General features: G+C 40.7%; 1 protein-coding gene across 1 annotated transcript in view; it reads right to left on the bottom strand.

Moving 5' to 3' along the window:
- COL3A1 (collagen type III alpha 1 chain) overlaps positions 1–17,310 on the bottom strand; it is a 51,441-nt gene extending 34,131 nt beyond the window's left edge. Inside the window, exons 1-2 of the mRNA XM_083842869.1 lie at positions 17,087–17,310; positions 924–1,132 (exon numbers count right to left, since the gene is read on the bottom strand). Coding sequence (XP_083698995.1) covers positions 924–1,132; positions 17,087–17,165 — 288 coding nt within the window. The 5' untranslated portion in view covers positions 17,166–17,310. The remainder of the gene's footprint in view (positions 1–923; positions 1,133–17,086) is intronic.
- Between the last annotated feature and the right edge of the window lie 512 nt (positions 17,311–17,822).

Below are 17,822 nucleotides of genomic sequence, written 5' to 3'. Positions count from 1 at the left end.
TTCTTTTAATACAACCCAACCTTTGAAGCAACGAAAATCTCAGGAGTCTGTCCCATTTAAATGCCTGCTTAAGAACTGTCGATGTACCTGTGGAAATCAATATACTTCAACTTTTTTTTTTAATACTTTTTTTTTTTTTTTTAAGATCTCATGGATCTTGAACAAGGATGAAATGTTCAGATGACCTTTGAGTATTTCTACAATGCAGATTTCAGTATAGCTAGCTCAAGGACTGAGGCAGTTTAGGTAGATTTGCCATGCACTAACAATATTTTTTTTCATTAGGTTAAGTTGATGCAACTGCTTTAGCTAATACTGCTTACTTTCCTTTACAGTGCAATAAGTCACGCGATAACTCTGCAATAATAAATTTACTATACAAAGATACAGAATTGAGATGATAAGAAATGCAGGCTCACAGCATGCTGTGAAATTTGTGCTGGCAATAGTTTCATGGATTTACATTGAGCATGATGTTGACAAATAAGCTGTTTGCATTAGTCTTGTGTTTTGCCATAAAATGAAAAAATGAATAGCTAATCATTGCCCTCTATCCCTCTTTTTTTTCTATTTCTATTTGCCTGTTGGCTATGGAAAAGTAGGTTGAAGGACTTCAGGCTTTCAGCTGCATGATCCAAAGGGCTAACAAGTATTTTATCAGATCTGGTACCAATCCACTGCTGGAATACAGACATAGTGATATATTCTCGAATTTACCAAAATAAAGATAAAACTCAGTGAAAGTTCAGTGTTTTTTATTTGATTTGGCAAAATTTGCACATTCTAAGTATTTGCCTGGAGTCATAAAGTGACATGCTTTGTATTTAAAAGAAAAGTATTTAAAACTATCTAAGAGAGAATCAGTTGAGATTGGCCTAGCTCAAGAAGAAGGTGACATCAAAGTAACTGTATCGACGACTTACTTTTGTAGGCTGTGGTGTTGTTTGTGGACAAACTGGACAGCACTCTCCAAAGGGGATCTCTGGGTTGGGGCAGTCTAACTCCTGGTCGTCACAGATGATGTCATCACAGAGAACAGATCCGGAGTCACACACACAGATTTGGCACGGCTCTGGTTTCCAAACATCCCTGTCAGCATAAACCTGCCCAAGATGGGTACATCCTCCTAGGACTATGGGAAAGAAAGAAAAAAATAATGTTCAGTATTATTACAGATGTATATTACAAATCAAAGAGGATTAACATGAAAGCTTTCAGATAGTCTGTTTTGTTTTCTACTGTAATATAGTTTATCTGTGTACAATAAAAGGCTAAATGCTTCTTTTCAGACACTGGGAGGATCTGTTACACTAACTGCAGAGTCTGCTCTGAATCTATAAATAGACATCAATAGAAACCTCCTGGAGTTGATCCAAAGCCCAATTAAATCTGTGATAATCTTCTGTCTAGAGTAATTTCAGTGTCAGACTGAGTGTAATTAGCAATTGAATCCTCTGATGCAGATAAAAAGGAAGTGTGCCAAATCTCTCAAATGAGCATACTATTGGCACCTAAGTGCCAACATGTGCACTTGCACATAGACGCAGAATAAGTGGTCTGTCCATCATGAGCTCTTGCTGCTAGCATCTTGCATTAATAGAGAGCATCAAGAGTTTTCAAAATGGTTTTCGAAAGCTGACATATGCAATAGATCTAAAAGAATGTTTGCATTAATTGCTCAAATGGTTGCCATAAATTTGTCATCTGGACTGCTCAAATGCTGTAAGTCTCTATTTTCAGAAAGTTGTTCATCTGTAATATCCATGGCTATGTGAATTCCTTCCAGCAGCTATTCCACTGATCAAATTTGTTGTAGATAATGAATTTGAGGAGACTAATGGGAAACAGATTTGAACATTAAACTTTGGGTTTGTGTATTCTTTAAGAAACCAGATCCAGAATTCAGCCATTTAATAAAGTAATATACAAATAACGCTACGAAGTTAGATAATCAACAAAGTTCCTTGTAAATTTTGTAGAAGTATTAGAGTCTCAGACTGCAAATATAAGTACCAGTGAATGCCTTCATTAATGACATAAGATATTTTTTTTTCCATGAATAATTCAAAATAATTCTGTTTGCAAACACATAGGGATAGAGAAATAGCTATCTGTGTACCTACACGGTCCTTAAGACTTTGGTACCAGGTAAAGTTGCCTACTACGCATCATTCTTCGAAAAGAAAAACAAAAAGATACCAAATAATGTAATTTAGAGTTCTGACATTAAAATTACTGCTGGCTCTGGACTGAAAACTCTGAATACCATCAAATTGTTGTAATGGTCCTAATTATGTAGTACAAGACTGAGTCCAAATCTATACTGCAGCTTATTACTATTGGTCATGCAGCCCTATTTTCTTTTCTCACATGCAGTATCTTTCATCTCTGTTAATTCTCTGTACCACTACCACATTGGCACATTGGCCTAATTTTATATTCTTTGCTTTTCTTTCTGTCTTTCTTGGTCGCATTTCTTCTCTTCTCATGCTTCTTTTCTTTCTTCTTTTCCCCATTTTCTCTGCTCAGGTCTATCTTTCTCATAATACATAAGTACTTTTCATCTTCCCTTCAGCCTCTTGTCTTAGAGCTGAACAGTCTACTTACTTTTCTGCCCTGCACTCAACTGAAATGAGATTTTCAGACACTGCATCTCCTTGTCCCTATTGACCTGACTTTTCCCTCTGTATCACCCATGAAGTTCATGTCATCATACTCAGACTTTATCTGGGCTCAAACAGGAGGGCAATGGGGAAGCCCACCAAGACCTCCTGTCTGGCTAAGAGGTGGTGAAGAATGTCTTATTTCCAGGACACAGGGTCACAGCATCAGGTGCTGCTTCAGAGGACAACATTTAACAGCCACTATATCTGATAAGAAGTGTCATATTTATTTCAGGGTAGGATCCAGACATCCATCATTAGTCTCTCAGGTTAGATTTAGTTTCTAAATAGTTGCTTGGTTTCCCAGCTCTCATCCTGCATAATCACGTCAGCGTCCCAGGTAAATAAACTGATTCTCTGCTTGATTAATTGCTGACTGTCTCTCTAAGAAACATTTTCCTCCTCGAAGAAACCAATAATTCACTGTGTTGAAAACAAACAAACAAACAAAAAATACCAAACTTGACAAGACAAATTAGAAATGCTTCCCAATAAACAAGAAGGCTGAAAAGTACTTTACAAAACAAGAGCAGCATTACAAATGAAATCTTTTTTTTTTTTTTTTTTTTTTTTAGTGATTTAATGACTCATAAAACAAACAAACAAACCAACCTGAATTAGAAGTACCAGAAGCTGAGTAGGTCAGTGTATGAGTGAGTGGCTCACTGTATACAAGAAGACCCAGAAGGCATTATATTGCATGGAGTAGAATAAATTCAAATCTACTAGGAAGACTAGAGCTTGCTGTCCATAAGAAAGTAGGTAGATGGATGTGCTCTTGAAATCACAGTTGGGCATGGATCTGCTGTACAGCAATGTACCCAGCATCACCTCAACTTACACACTTTCCACCTCCATAGGTTAAAATGTCCTTCTCATTTACAAACATCATGAGCAAGGTAAGAGACCAGTTTTGTTTAGCTTAGGGCAAAACACAGTTTTGCACAGAATTATTAAATAAAAACACCATTACTCAGATCTAGAAGAATTTAATGCTGTTATTGTGTGTACATGTAATGTACACCTAAATGACTGACCTCATTGTACAAGAAAAAAAAAATAAAGCAAATTTCTGTTTTTACAAGATTGCCATTCAGTTTTTCTGCAGTAGATGGCATCATTCAACAGGAAGAAAGAGGAAATAAAGCTTGAAGCCATCTGGATGTAATGACATTCATACTTGCTTCTAACTTTCTGGACATTGTTAAATGAATTAAGAAATAAGCTAGGAGAGTTGCAATGAAAATCGTTGTGGCCTTTGGCAGAATGAAAGTATTAAATAGATTTCCAAAGGAAACTCGCATCTGGGAGGACTTAGTCCATTCAAGACACCCCCTCTGTGCTCAGATGTAGATCCGTTTGTCAGCATGTTATGACATAATGCATTTTGCATTGCTCATAAAGATTAAATGTTAGCTCTGAAATGCTTTGGAAAGCTGATTTGTGCTAAAGCACTGGCAAGCAACATATAGGAAGCATAAGGTCGTAAAAAAGCTGACTTGCCTGCTCCTAGACTTGCGGTAAAACAGTCGCATGCTTGCCTTAACCAGCTTTTCTGATGGATTCCTGAACATATATATAAGCCAAAGATTTCAAAAATATATTAGAACTGAATAGCGTTGGCCTAAGGCAATGCAAAATCTTATTCTGCTTCTGAAAGCCCTCAATGCGGTGGCTCTGGAAAGCTTTGTTTCTGTGACAGTTATTGCGATGGCTTGTTGGGAGCTGTGTCAATCTATGATAAATTTTAAAAATCATTAATTTTGTAGAGTATCTGAAAGCCTGAATAACTTGGCTTTTATGCCTTTTACTGAGCATTCACATTTAAAAATATTTTTGTATTTTGCTGTGAGTAGTATTTCTCTGGGCCAGCCTAAAAAAAGGAGGAGAAAAAAATGGTAACAGTGTTTGTCATATGCTAGTTCTGAGTTATTTCCCATTTTCTGAGCAGAGTAGCAGTTGTATATGGAAGCAGACAAATCAGGCAGAGCTGAAAGGAAAATCACCATTCTGTCTTGAAGGAGAGTGAACATTAAGAGTGGAACATTAAGGAGCCCAGATAGGTAGAGACAGAAGCAAATACGGTCATTTTAGTCCTGGAGGATGACAGATGTCATACATTACATAAGTATTGATACTGGGAAATCTGTTAGCAAGTGCTATGACCTGAGAAGCTGACCTGCTTTCTACTTGCTTTTGGCTTTGTACCTGTGCAAGTGCTGTGATTATGACTTGACCACATTTATGTGGCAAACAAAAAAATCTCCTAACAGCGTCCTCCAAAACCACAGGCTTTTCCACTTTGGACAAAGCAGATGACCAGCTATTGCATTAGTGGCAAACTCACAGAGCCCAGTTGCCAGCAGAGCTGAGGAGCTTTGATCTGCGAGAATCTGGTGACCACCACCACCACCAGTCAAGCAAAAGTTTTGCATTTATTTACCTTAGATCTAGTCAAGCCTAACAGGCTGAAATGAAGGAGCCCTTGCCCCTAAATTTGACTGGATCCAAAGCCTGCTGGAGACAGGAAGGGACTTTTAATTGTACAAAGCCAATGCTTTCTTACGCTGACCTGGTTTGGGTTATTTGCTTTACTGTATGACTACTTCAGAAAGTATTTTTGCATTTCTTCTAGACTAAATGCACCTATTTATTGTATATTCCAGCAATACTTTGTATGTTATTCAACCAAGAGGCCAATTTATGAGGACAAACTTCATTTTCAGTGGAAATGCCCCATTCTCCCCTACACTGAAGGAGCCTGAGGAACCCATCCCAGCTCCTGAAGCATCCCTGCTTTCCATCTACTGAGCAGAAAAATAATGCCAGCGTCTACCTCAAAGCAAGTGGTTTGGCCTTGCTGTCTGGTATTAAGGCGGTGTTTATAACAAAATCAAACACGCTCATTCCATGGTGTGATCACTAATGGAAACAAATGGACTCTCCTCATCAACTAATTGGCTTGCTGAGCCAGACGGGCCTACTCTGCCCATGTGGACTCCAGCAAGGTAAGTGCTGAGGACTCGAAAAGCCTGAAGTAGTTTGTGTTTCATAGGCATCAGGAAAAGAGGCAGAAATATAAGAAAAGCAGTGGGTTAATGACATGGTTTTTAAACTGCTGAGCCTGCAGACATTTGCTCAGCTGGAATTGTCCTAAAACAGCTGGCGAATTTTGTACTGCCTGTGTGGGTGAATGGAAGCGTCAGGGATGAAACCTCCATTGACAAAACACCAACTTCAGCCTGTGAAAAATCAGAGAGGTGTCGTCTTAAAAATTCTTTCCTTCTCCATTGCCTGCAGGAGAAAGAGCTGTTACTGGGTGCAATAGGATGGGAGTGCAACTGAATGGTTCCCAGATTTCCAAAGTTTCAGAGCAAAAAAGACTTTTAGACTGAAAGTGAAGCTTCTAGGGATGCTCATCTGCCGAAAAAGCTGGCGTTTGGACAGTGCCACTGCTCCACTCCCAGCCCTTTTCCTCTTTATTCAGCTGCAGAGCAAGGAAGAGAAAGCAGCATAAAACAATGCTGGTTAACCATAATGCTGTACTTTTATGTCAGAAGTGTTGGAGAAAGGAAACTCTCTCTGTTTCACTGGCGATGTATAGAGAAGGCTGGATTCTCAAGTGAAGGTCCATTATGCCATGTAGCCAGACTGTCCCTGCTCTGAGACCCACCCAGTCTGTCACATTACAAAACAGGGGAAAAACAAAAAAAAAAAACAAACAAACAAAAACCCAACAGGTCTGCACAAGTACAAGCAAGTATTTGTGTTTTAAGCAAATCACTGCTTGTGTCCTTCATTCTTCTTCGTAAGCTCCAAATGCTGCAACCTTTCTGTGGTGTTTAGAAATTTCTGAAACACTTGCCAAACAATATCCTTATGGGCATAATTGGTGACCAAGTAAAACTCAAAATGCTTTTATTTTCCTCACAGGTTATAGCTCTTTCCTAATCTTTCAAAGTTTGATTGATGTTAAGGGCTCCAACTTTTCTTCCATATCTTCTGAAGGCTGCTGCTCTTCTCGAAGGTGATGTGATCTGAAGGGACTGGGACTGTCACAGTGCCCTGTGTTCAACATTTATGTTTCTCTATTCAGTCTCACGTGGTGACATCCTTGAATGATGTTCTCCATGAAACTCCTAAAGGTCACCCTGCCACGGACGCCTTGCTTTGAAACAGGCACCAGTGACATCCCATCATGGATGCTGTTGCTCAACAGCCCCACCGCCTTCAGCTGCGGGACGGCAGGGAGGACAATGGCAGAACAGATTTCTTGTTTCAAAGCTCTTAATGGGAAAACAAATTGGTTTAGTTTGTGTTGTTGGGTCAATAATTTTATTTCTTAAGGTTGTCCTGAGAATTGTTTCTTTCCTGTTTCTGGATTGGTAAGAGTTGTTTTGGGAAAACCACCCGATGGACACAAGAAACAATTCTGTTGTTAGCTATTTCTTGACAACTTCATGGCCTATATATATGTTTGTTTTTTATATTTCTGAATGACCATTTGTATTGGGATGTTAATCTTGGATTTCCTCTCCGAAGTCAACTCAACCAATTACATTTTTACTTGTTTTTTAAGTAGAGGTAGACTTGTTTTGCTATAATCTGCAATGTGTATCATTCATTCCTGATCAAGGGTAAACAGCATCTGATCAGAAACTCCCTTGATTTTACTGGGCTTTTACTGAGCATTTTGACAAGATCAACTGGTTGCATTAGAGGAAGGCACATAGCAAGTAAAAATTTCATCTTAATTCAGTGCAGTCTTTTGGAGGGCCATTGCATAATTTCTCAGTCATTCTTACCATTACTGGTAAAATGCCTATGAGGTTTTTCCATCCCCTCTGCTCTTATATTAAAATGTTTTTTGCACATCACCTTTTGTGCCATTTGGTGTCACTCTAAAAATAAGCAGCAGGCTGCAATCAGCTTATCTGTGGCCATTTAGCTGTAGTGCTGGTATAAATTCTCACTGCTCTGCAGTAATCTGTTTTGATGTGCTCCTTGTCTTTAGAGCGAACGATGCCAAATGGCACAAAGACCCGTGTCTAAAACTTCAACCAGACGGAAGCTGACATAAATTCAAGGTCTGATGTGATTTTATGGATTTATTGGTTTCTTTAAACATATATCCTGCCCACTCTTTGGGCAGTCAATGAATGCTTGTATGGTCAGAGTTCAAGTGTCAAGTTAATCTCAATTTAATCCCATCAAAAACTGGCCTAACATTTTTCTAAAAGAGAGCAATAGCTTCATGTTCACTACTACTAGGATTAAGTAAGTGGAAAAAATTACCAAAATCCAGCACACCATTCTATCACAGAGATAAAAATCACCCAAGGTGAAGGTGTATCTCCAAGACATTCTCTTCTCCATTTCTGTTTTTGACCAGGATGACAAATTGTTTATAATGCTGAAGGATTCTTTGCACCATTCTTGCCATAGGCCTGCTCTGGGAAGAATAAAGAAAATCTGGGAAAGTTGTTGTGTATGAGCAAGTTGCCCAGGCTGTGCAACCAGATTTTGCTTTTCATTGCCTAAATTTGCAATTAAAACAACTTTTTTTTTTTTTTTTTCAGATAATTAAAGTTTTGAGCTGCCCATGATCTTCTCTTCCCCCTTAGCTCAGTGAGAGGGCTAATGACTTTATGCAATGCTGTTTCTCTGCTTTTCCTTGGAAGAGACCAGCTTGATTCAATACTTCTCTCCTGAGGCTGGAACAGATGGGAAATGTTATAGTGCACTGTATTACATATGGTAATAACATTTATATTTTCAGATACGTTGGGCAAAGTCAGCCCTCTTATAGCTCTGTGGCCGTAGTGGATTTGCATCAGAGATGAGTAAAAAAACAGGGGGTCAAATTCTATGCTCACATAACTCCCTGTACAGTTTTATTGATTTCCCTGTAATTTCAGAATTTGGAAGTAAATGAAGGCTTTGGTTCTTGTATTTCATATTCCAGTGATGGATTAAAGAACTCTGGCATATAGTCCACAGAAAAGAATCATGTCTTTGACAATAAATTAAAAGTATTTGTAATTCACAAGGTCAGGGGAAAAACAAAAGGCAGCAGGCATTTCTGAATGCCTAGAACATCACTAGCCTAGTTTCATCTGCAAAAGGATCTGTATTCATTCACTCCTTGTTCCAATTTGTACCAATTCACCTCACAGCCATTCTGGACAGTTTGCTGGATACAGATGGCAGTATTTGATTCTCATAGAGGACATTAATTGGCTATTTGTACGCTGAGCACGATGTTCTTATTGTCAACTTGCTAAGGCTACTAAAGCCAGTATTGCGATGGTTTTCTCAGGGTACTGAAGACACTTCCAACTTCTCCACCTATTTTCTAAATCCCTAAGCATCTTCCAAACTAGAGCCCTTGTCAGGTGAAGGCCAAGCTTTAGGCGTAGCAAAGCACCTGCAAGGCCAGAGCTGACTTTTGTTCCTACAAGAGTTGAGCAGCATCGCTTACTGCGGTGCCTGCCTGGCCCCTCGCACGCATCCTGCTCGCCCAGCCCCATGCAGCTGCAGAGCCAGCTGGCATGGAGCGAGGGTAGGCAGCTCCCCAGAGCAGAGGAGAGCTGTAACATCCTGAGCAGACACAGCCAGATGCACCAGTTAATCTGTTGGAGTCCTTAAAAGGTATGAGTGGAAGAGCTTGAGCCAGAGGAAACCTGATAAATGAAGAGGCTCTGTCCTCTTATTCTTTTTTTTTTTCTCCTTTTCACTGAAAGAAGTTTAAGCCACTATTTCTCCTTGCAGCTACTCTAGCAGCAAAAGAATTGGTTGGATTTAAACTCCTCTTTTTTTTTTCTTTTTTTTTCCCCTCCATATTTATGCTATTCTGTCTATGCAAAAAAAAAGAGTGCTCTAACGAGAGGACCACCCTGCCAACTGCGAAGCCACCAACAGGCTCAGAACATTGCACAAAAAAATCTTGCAACTATCTGAGCAGATTTCAATTACTCTTTTCAAAGATTTGCAATTCCCACCACACAGCCTATTGTTTGCTTTCACTAGAACATTCCTCTCTTAAACAACTGGCACAGAATGACTACTGCTCTGCAGGGAAACGAGCTAGAAACATACAGCAGATTTAAAGCCAAGCCCAGAAAAAAATATAAATTTTTAAAAGAGCCTCTCGTGAATGCAGAAGTGTTTTCCAAGATAATATGAAGGCTATTTTCACTGCTTATAACTGAAGAAAAACATGGGGGATGAAATTCATTCTCCTTTGATGCTCAGTGTGGCTATTATCCTGAACATCAAAGGAATAATGAGTGATGCTGCCCATATTTTCCATTAGCTGTATCCAAGCGAGCAATTGTTTCTCTCGTGTCTGTTTGAAAAAGGAGCTGCAACTTTGCTCTTGCCTCTTTTCCTAAAAGAAAATGGAGAGAAGGAAAAGAGAGAAAAAAAAAGCAGCAGCAGAAAGGGGATGGGAAAGAAGAGGGGGAAAATAGAGTTTTGCAGCAGATGGCCTGCTGATGCCTGGGCATTGGGCATGAATTTCAGTGGGAAATAATTACGTCCAGAAATTTTCCAAGAACTGCCAGTGTTGAATTGCTGTGAGAAGTAGTTTCCAGACACAGATCATCCTTTGATATCTACTGCTGCAACCATGCTTGGGTTGTTCCTGGGTTCTGCTGCCCTTCGCAGTGCTGAGGCTGGGACTAACACAGACCCTGAAGCCACCATAGCAGCCCACAGAAGTTTTCCACATGGAAGCAGACCTTTGGCTGTCCTGGCAGGAGAGCAGAGGTGCCTGTGCCACCCCGTGGGGCAGGATGCACATTAACTGAGAGAGAAAAGCAGCAGCAGATAGGGATTGGTCTCCTTTGGCTATGGATAACTTTGTGTTCCTCTGGCTTATGCTGCAGGCCATTCTTGTACAAAGTCAGCTAGTCTTAAATTTACAAATGTCACCCCCCTTTAACTGTAAGAGAAGCCCTGGGCTTCCAAAACAACACATTCAGCGTTAAAACATGCATCTTCTCATTATCTTCACATCATTCCTGTTCAATGTCCTGTGCATGCTTTCTCTCCCCTGACAGCCATCTCTTCATGGAGTATTTGTGTGATTCAAAGAAAGACAAAACTGTGCAGACATTGTTAAATGAGGTACCGCTTCCATTCTCATCCTGATAGTTCATGTTTAAATGAAGGGGTTGACGTAAATGAGGGAAAATGGAAGCACTCTTAGTTAATCTGAAAGGAATCTCTTCTGCTGTCCTTTCACTAAACAAAGCCAGAAGTCCCAGAGATGAAGTTTATCTAAACTAAAGCCAACAAACGATTGTTGTTGGAGGGGGTTATATCATGTTTTCCATTGTCATTTTGACAAGAAGCAGGCAGAGACTTCAACTTTGCACACTCAGAGATGAGGATATTGGGTCTGAAGTGAAAATAAATAGTGGTTGGAACTAGGGTAGATTTTCTCAAGCAAAATGGGGAGAACCTTTGCTGTGCATTACAAGATGGGAAAGAGAAATGGTTGTCTGAAAGTATAAATGTGACGTACAATGTACTGTACCTTTGTGTAAAAGATGTTTTGGTTATTGCTGGCAATGGAACTCATTCCTCCTTGCACCCTTCTGGCATTCAAGATAGGATAAGCACACCTCTCTATTATACTTACAGAAGAGAATTTCTGACTCCTGTAAGGTGTTATAAATACTCTATTTTTTAATGTCTGTGGTGATTATCAGTCCAGTAGCCACAACCAGGAGTAAAGTAAGGGTTAATCTTTGAAGCTATTATGCAGCGCCAAGCAATGCAAGCAATATTAATGACACTGTCCCTACAGTTATGCATGGGACTCTTATTTGCCTGAAATGCAAAGTGTCTGACTGGGCTAAATGGAGAAGGCTCAGAAAACTCCACGGGGATTCCTTCTAGATTTTGCAGGCACAAAGCACCTCTTGTCAGAGAAACCATGGAGAGGACAGAAAGCAAAGCTTCACAACCCCTGTGCATCAACAGATTTAATGCAAGAAAGAAACTCCATACAGGACTAGCCGTCCCACAGCAGTTACTAAGCCAGAGCACTGTCTGTTAACAGCATGGTCCTGGGAGAGAACTGCAGTGAGTCACCATGCGGCCTGTAACTGAGAGAACATCACCATGAGCAGCATGGCCCCAGACAACCTTCTCTCCGGGAGCAGTCCCTTGGGTCCCCGTCTGGTGATGGGCAGCACATGGAGGGCTGGGGCTGCAGTACGCTGTTCTGCATCCATCTACACCTCCCTCAACAGCCTCTCCCAAAGGAACAGGGACAAAATAGCTCGCTCTGTGCACTACTCCTGAAGAAGGAATCACATCCATGCTCAGTTCTCCATGTGCACAAGACATATCATCATGGATGTATTGAAGGAGGGACAAGTTGGTAAAGTATTGTAGCAGCTACTTCAAGGTAAAATGATGACACTAAAATAGCTCCCTTTTTGTTCCACCTTGGGTTGAAGGTTATTTACCTGACTGCCAAAAATCACACCCAGAAAGTCTTAAACTGTAAGCATACAGGTAGGTGATAGGTACTGAACTCTAAGCCACTTGAAGGTTGTGCAAGTACAATTTATCAAGCTACCTCAAAGAGAATGAACCAACAGGTTTTTGTGTTGCATTAGAAAGGATTTCATTCTGTCCTTTTCAAGTTTGAGCTTTAGTTTCTGGGCATTGCCAACAATAAATTGAATTTTGTTCCATCACATCAAATTTCTGCAGTGAATTGGGAATCTAATCTAGTTACTTCAAGTCCAACAAAACACTTTGCTAACAACATGTATTTGCTATTACCAATAGCTTTCCTTTTCTCAGCTGAGATCATTTGCCTTGTTGCTTAAGCATGACTAAAGCATAACACAATCTGGAGCATTAATGGACATGACAATTGTGCTAATTTCCAGTTCTGTGGGTTTTGAGGACTCATTACTTCTAAGCGACAAATTAAAACATGCAACTGCTACAGCAGCTGTGGCTTGTGCTTTTCTCCAGACTGCTAACCTGCCGTAAGAGCATCGAGCAATGTAGCTTTCAGGTCACCGGCTAGCCTGGGGAAGCACACTTTGTTGTTGTTTCCCCCTACTGGTAGGCTGAACCTTTCAACTCTGAAGAGATTGCTTTTGATCCAAAATGCTAGGTGACTATCTGATCACTGCTGATCTACAGCAAGCTTTCCCATTTGTAAAGCTAGGTATGTCCGATTTTCTGCACATTTCTGATCTAAACAAGAAAGGAGCAACGTTAGCACATTATCAGGACAATAACTAGTAGATCCATGTCAGCCTGCTTTATCAGCCAGTCTGATAAAATAATAGAAATTAATTCCTTTCTTTCTCTTCAATAGCATTAATTAAAGCTAACACTCAGCTGTTGTGTAAGGTTGGCATCAAGTACGACTCTGCAAGTGACACTTTGCCTGCCTATTTCAAGCCTCAAAATTTTGGCAGAAGCTGGAAGAGGAAATAGGACCAGTTTGTAATCTGCAACACAAAGAAGGGAGCAACTGTAATGGCTCTGAGACATCACCAATAACATCAGTGCCAGAGACAACACCCTTCTACCTCTGCCTTTTCTCCCTGTAATAAACCAACTCCCCCTTCTCCTTTAAAAATGCAGTCTGTGTAGACTTGGTCTCAAATCAAAAACAAATATGGAAAATAATGAAAAGGATATTTAATGGTCTCATTTTCCTAAGTCTAATGTCTTCCAGGGATGTGTGATCTGAAATGTGTTTATGAAATTTGACATATTTCCAAGTACATATATATAATGTTTAGAGGGGGTGGATTCCCCAGGCTTTCGTTTAGCATGATTTTTCCAAACCAGAAAGAGATGTATCAACTTTCCTAAGCAGAACATTGCCTGCTATAAACTAGTTAGGAGAAATGGAAGAAGAGCAGTAGACCCCTGACCTACTGTACCTTCAATAGTTTAGATGACCTAAGAGTATGTAATTATATGTTAACACACAGTAAGTGTACCACATATACATTGTCTGTTTTTACCTTCAAAAATCTGGAGGAGGTTTTGCTTGTGTTACCATAACCTTTCAGGAAAGATAGTTCTGACTGTCATTAACATTACCCTTAAACTAGCTAATTTATCAACAAAAAAATAAAAGAATATGTACAATGTTGCATATAGCTAAGTGCTAAAAATGCTAGTCTGGAAGTATCACTGCATCTGAGCAGTACCTGTCTATTCCATTGCCCATCTAATCCCTTCCAATTAAAAGAAGAAAGCAAAATAGTTCAATCAACCTATTTACAAGTGTTCCTAAAATATCATCCTTTCTTTTTGGGTATTTTAATCAGAGATCAGTACTCAGCATAAAGAGTTCTTTACATGTTGCCCCCTAAAGCCTCCTTCATTTTAAAACCGTAACTTGGAACTCGAACTAATAGGAAAGGTCAATAAGTCTTCCCAGTGATATTTTAAGATCCAGTCATTATCTTAGAAACGAACTTCCTGACCGGACATCCAAGATAATACATTACAATGAAAACACTAAATTACATTAGAGCAAAAAATCTAGTTGGAATAAAAATGGGTTTCTGTCTCTGCTTGCACCCTGCTTTTAGAGCAGCAGTGTTCTCCTGGTGACCTCAGGGAAGTCCCTCATGGACTGGTGGGTGTACGTATGAGAAGTGTCACGCTCCAGGTGACAGCCTTTACTCATTTCAGATACAGCTGAGGCAGGCCCAGGTCCATCTCAGCTTGCTTTTGGCCCCGACACGAGTGGGGCTGTGCATGTGCTTCCTGTGTAGCCAGTGTACGTTGCCAAGTACCTCCAGCCAGTCTAGCTAAAATTAAAGCTGTCTTCTGGAAGTTGCTGTCTGTACTGACTCTGCTAACTCAAGTTAAACGAGATGAACCTAGGCCTGAAGACTACACAACTATACGAGTCACGGGGGCTGGGTAGAGGATGGATTTCTTTCCTGAAGTTGTTTTCTGAGTTCTTTTGCTATTTGGTAGCTTAGCATGCAGGGTGCAAAGGTGCCTACAGATGGTGGAAATTAATACACCTTTCTGGAATGTGTCACGTCTACCTGAAGGCCAGCTGTCAGTCACCAGGAGGCATTTCATCCTGAACACGCTCAGGGCTTGGCAGCTCTTTACACCACAACTCTCAGCACACATCAGAAAACCTGAATTGTCTCAAGCTGACTTCATTTACAGGCTGAAATGGATTACCAGGGTACTCAGCTTTTCTTCTTGGAAGTCACAGAGAATTTCTTATTCCACAACATCCAGAGCCCAAGCTTTTGAAGAAGTTCAACCTGAGGCTATACTCAAACCTCCATTCCTAGCTATTACAGCCATACAAAGAAACACGTAGCCCAGAGGTACATCTGACTATCCTAAGCTTAGTATATACTGAGCAGTTTCCTTAATATCTTGCCAAGTCTTGTCTCCTGGCAGGCTTTCCCAAGGAAAATTTTATATTGACTTACATTTGATACTAACCATATAAACATTTTTCTTGACAAGAGAGAGCATTTTAGCATGTCTGGAAATTCTCTTTTGAATCCTGGAAAATTTGGCTTCCCAGTCCATCACTGGGATTCGCAATGCTAATAACCGACTTCAATTATCTCTTTCCCTGTGAGAAAAGCAAATTGAGCAGTGTGGAAAGGAGCATTCCAAGGAGAGGATATTACTGGGTATATGAAAGGCTAACTTGCATTTTATCAATCTCTCTGTGTAACTGCATCTCTGTAAGTAGTATGGAAGTGAGCCCAGGAAGGAAATGTTACTACACCATGAAACAGGAATGTGGCAGAGAAATGAGAATACTCCCTCACACTTCGTTTGTATATTGTTCTTCTAACCCCAGATTTACCATCTCTTGAGTCAAATATGTGTTGCACTTCAGAAATGTCCAGGGAAGCAACCAGAGGGAAAGAAAGAGACCTGGCCTCAGTTTATTGGGAGAAATAAAACTGATGTTTGTTCTTTTTATATTGGACATTCCTTAACCCTCTGAAGAGAGAGAGAGAGGAAATATATTATAAATATTTAATACAAATTATATGTGTTAGCTCAAATTTTCCCATATTGCCATCACTGAGGATTACTGAAGCACAGCATATATGCTGGAAAAGCAGAAATAGAAAAGCCTCGGTCTGCAGCACACCACATTTCATCTCTACAGAATTCCAGGTGCCGTGCAGTGCCTCGCCCATGCCCACGCGTGGCAAGGTGGGCTGGTGCTGGGCACGCTGCTGCTGCTGCAGGCGGTGCTACCTGGCTGCCACAGCCGGCTGCTGGTCTCATGGCAAGCTCCTGCTTTCTAACCAGGCTTAGCCAGATAGCTTTGCTATCAGCTGACTAGCTGTTTTCCTGATTTTCAGCATACAGACAGGGCTAGGGTGTGGCTTTAAAGGCCTTTGGCTCTCCTTTGCTGCAGTGTAACTGGCTGCCACTTATCCAGTGATTTGTAAAGTTATTTGTTGCCCTAGTGCAGGAATAAATACATTGCAGATCTTTTATATTTACAAGAAAGAAAAACGCTTTATCTTAAGGAAGCTCTGGTCTCAACTGCCTGGCAAGCAGGACCAGGACACATCCAAAAAAGGTCAGATGCACTTGGGAATGTATAACTTAAATCACCATACCACACTTATCTCCCCAGTAAGCTGAATTATTCTATATGAAGGACTTTTTTCCTCTCTCCAAATTCCACGCTCACTTGCTGTCTGGCAGACACACACACAAGCACTCTCAGGCACTCGCAGACACTGCCAGCCACTGGTCAGTCCCAGGAGGGACCAAAGCAGCCTGCAGACGCACGACAGAAACCATCGTGGTTAGGGGAATTCAGTCACCCCCCCCGCTTTATGTCAAAGGAAAAATCCCACGCGCTGAAATATTTTTCATGTATCGCTCTTAAAAACTGTTTCATCAGAGCTGAGGAGAATTTTTCAGGCAGTTTTCCGCGCACAAATTGTTTAAACACAGCCCCATGCTGCTGGGGGGAAACAGGCAAGTACAAAGGAGCGCTCCAGATACAAAGCTGGAAGCAGACTTATAGCTTGTGACAAATAACTTCCAGACAGCACCCAGCCAGCAGTTGAAACGCTATTCCAAGAGTTAAAGGAAACAGTCGAAAAGCTCTCCAGTGTCTGTAATAGGAAAACAAGTAAGAACAAGAAGAAATGCAGCACAGCAGTGAGCACTGCACAGTCCCCTTAACCACCGGCAAACAGCAAAGTGAAGAGCAACCTTTGGGAGGGTAATGCATGCTCCCGCAGCTTTCAGCTTCAGCATTCGCTGTCGTTACTGCTGGATTAGCGAAGGAAAAGTGTTCTGGTGAGGTCTGTGAGTACGCGTTTCTTACCAGCTATTAAATGATTGGTGAAAATAAAAAATAAAACAAAAACATTAAATCATAAGAAGCTTGAATTACTCACCGTCCTGTTGTGCCAAAATAACTGAGGGTTGAAACACGGCAAGAATGAGCAAAGTTACTTTTTGCACAAAGCTCATCATGTCTAAATATTAGACATGAGACTCTCTGTGCAAAAAGAAAAAACTGGGGGGGAAGAAAAATCTATTCAAAATAGCAACATCGGTCGTTCCCGGCCCTTCCAGCACCGGGCCATGTACAGAACTCAGCCACAAGCATTCCCCAGCTTTGGCCTTAAATAGGAAAAAAATTGGCTTACTTTACTTTTCCACCCCCTTTACTGAAATATGAGAAGAAGACCCATCCCCTAACAGTAAATGAATGATTAATATTTCTCTTGGCTTTACAGAAGAATAAAGTCAACTAAACAAGATACACAGCACATCTGGAGCTTTTGTGCATGTGTGAAGTGCGCATCGAGCCTATATACACACAGTTAGTGTGTGCTGCGTGCGAGATGTATGGACGGGAAAAAAGGAGCCCAGCAGCAGCCTGCCCAGGGCAATGCATTTCTCATGCAAATCAGCAGTCATACAGCCCAAACACAATTTTTAATTCCTAGTGCTTCCTAGCGCTTCCTAGCAAAGATGAAAGGTGAGTACCTGATGTGACGCCCAAAACTGAAAAATCTCAGCTGTGCAGCAGCAAATTTGGCTGTTTCTGCTGAGGAGCCATCGGAGTTAACGAAGGGGAGGCCTGAAAATTGCAACACTTTTGTTCCAGTGCTTTTCTCACATCAG

Source organism: Anser anser, assembly GCF_964211835.1.
Source record: "Anser anser genome assembly, chromosome: 6".
Classification (NCBI taxonomy): domain Eukaryota; kingdom Metazoa; phylum Chordata; class Aves; order Anseriformes; family Anatidae; genus Anser; species Anser anser.
This window is presented reverse-complemented; position numbering and strand designations above follow the sequence as displayed.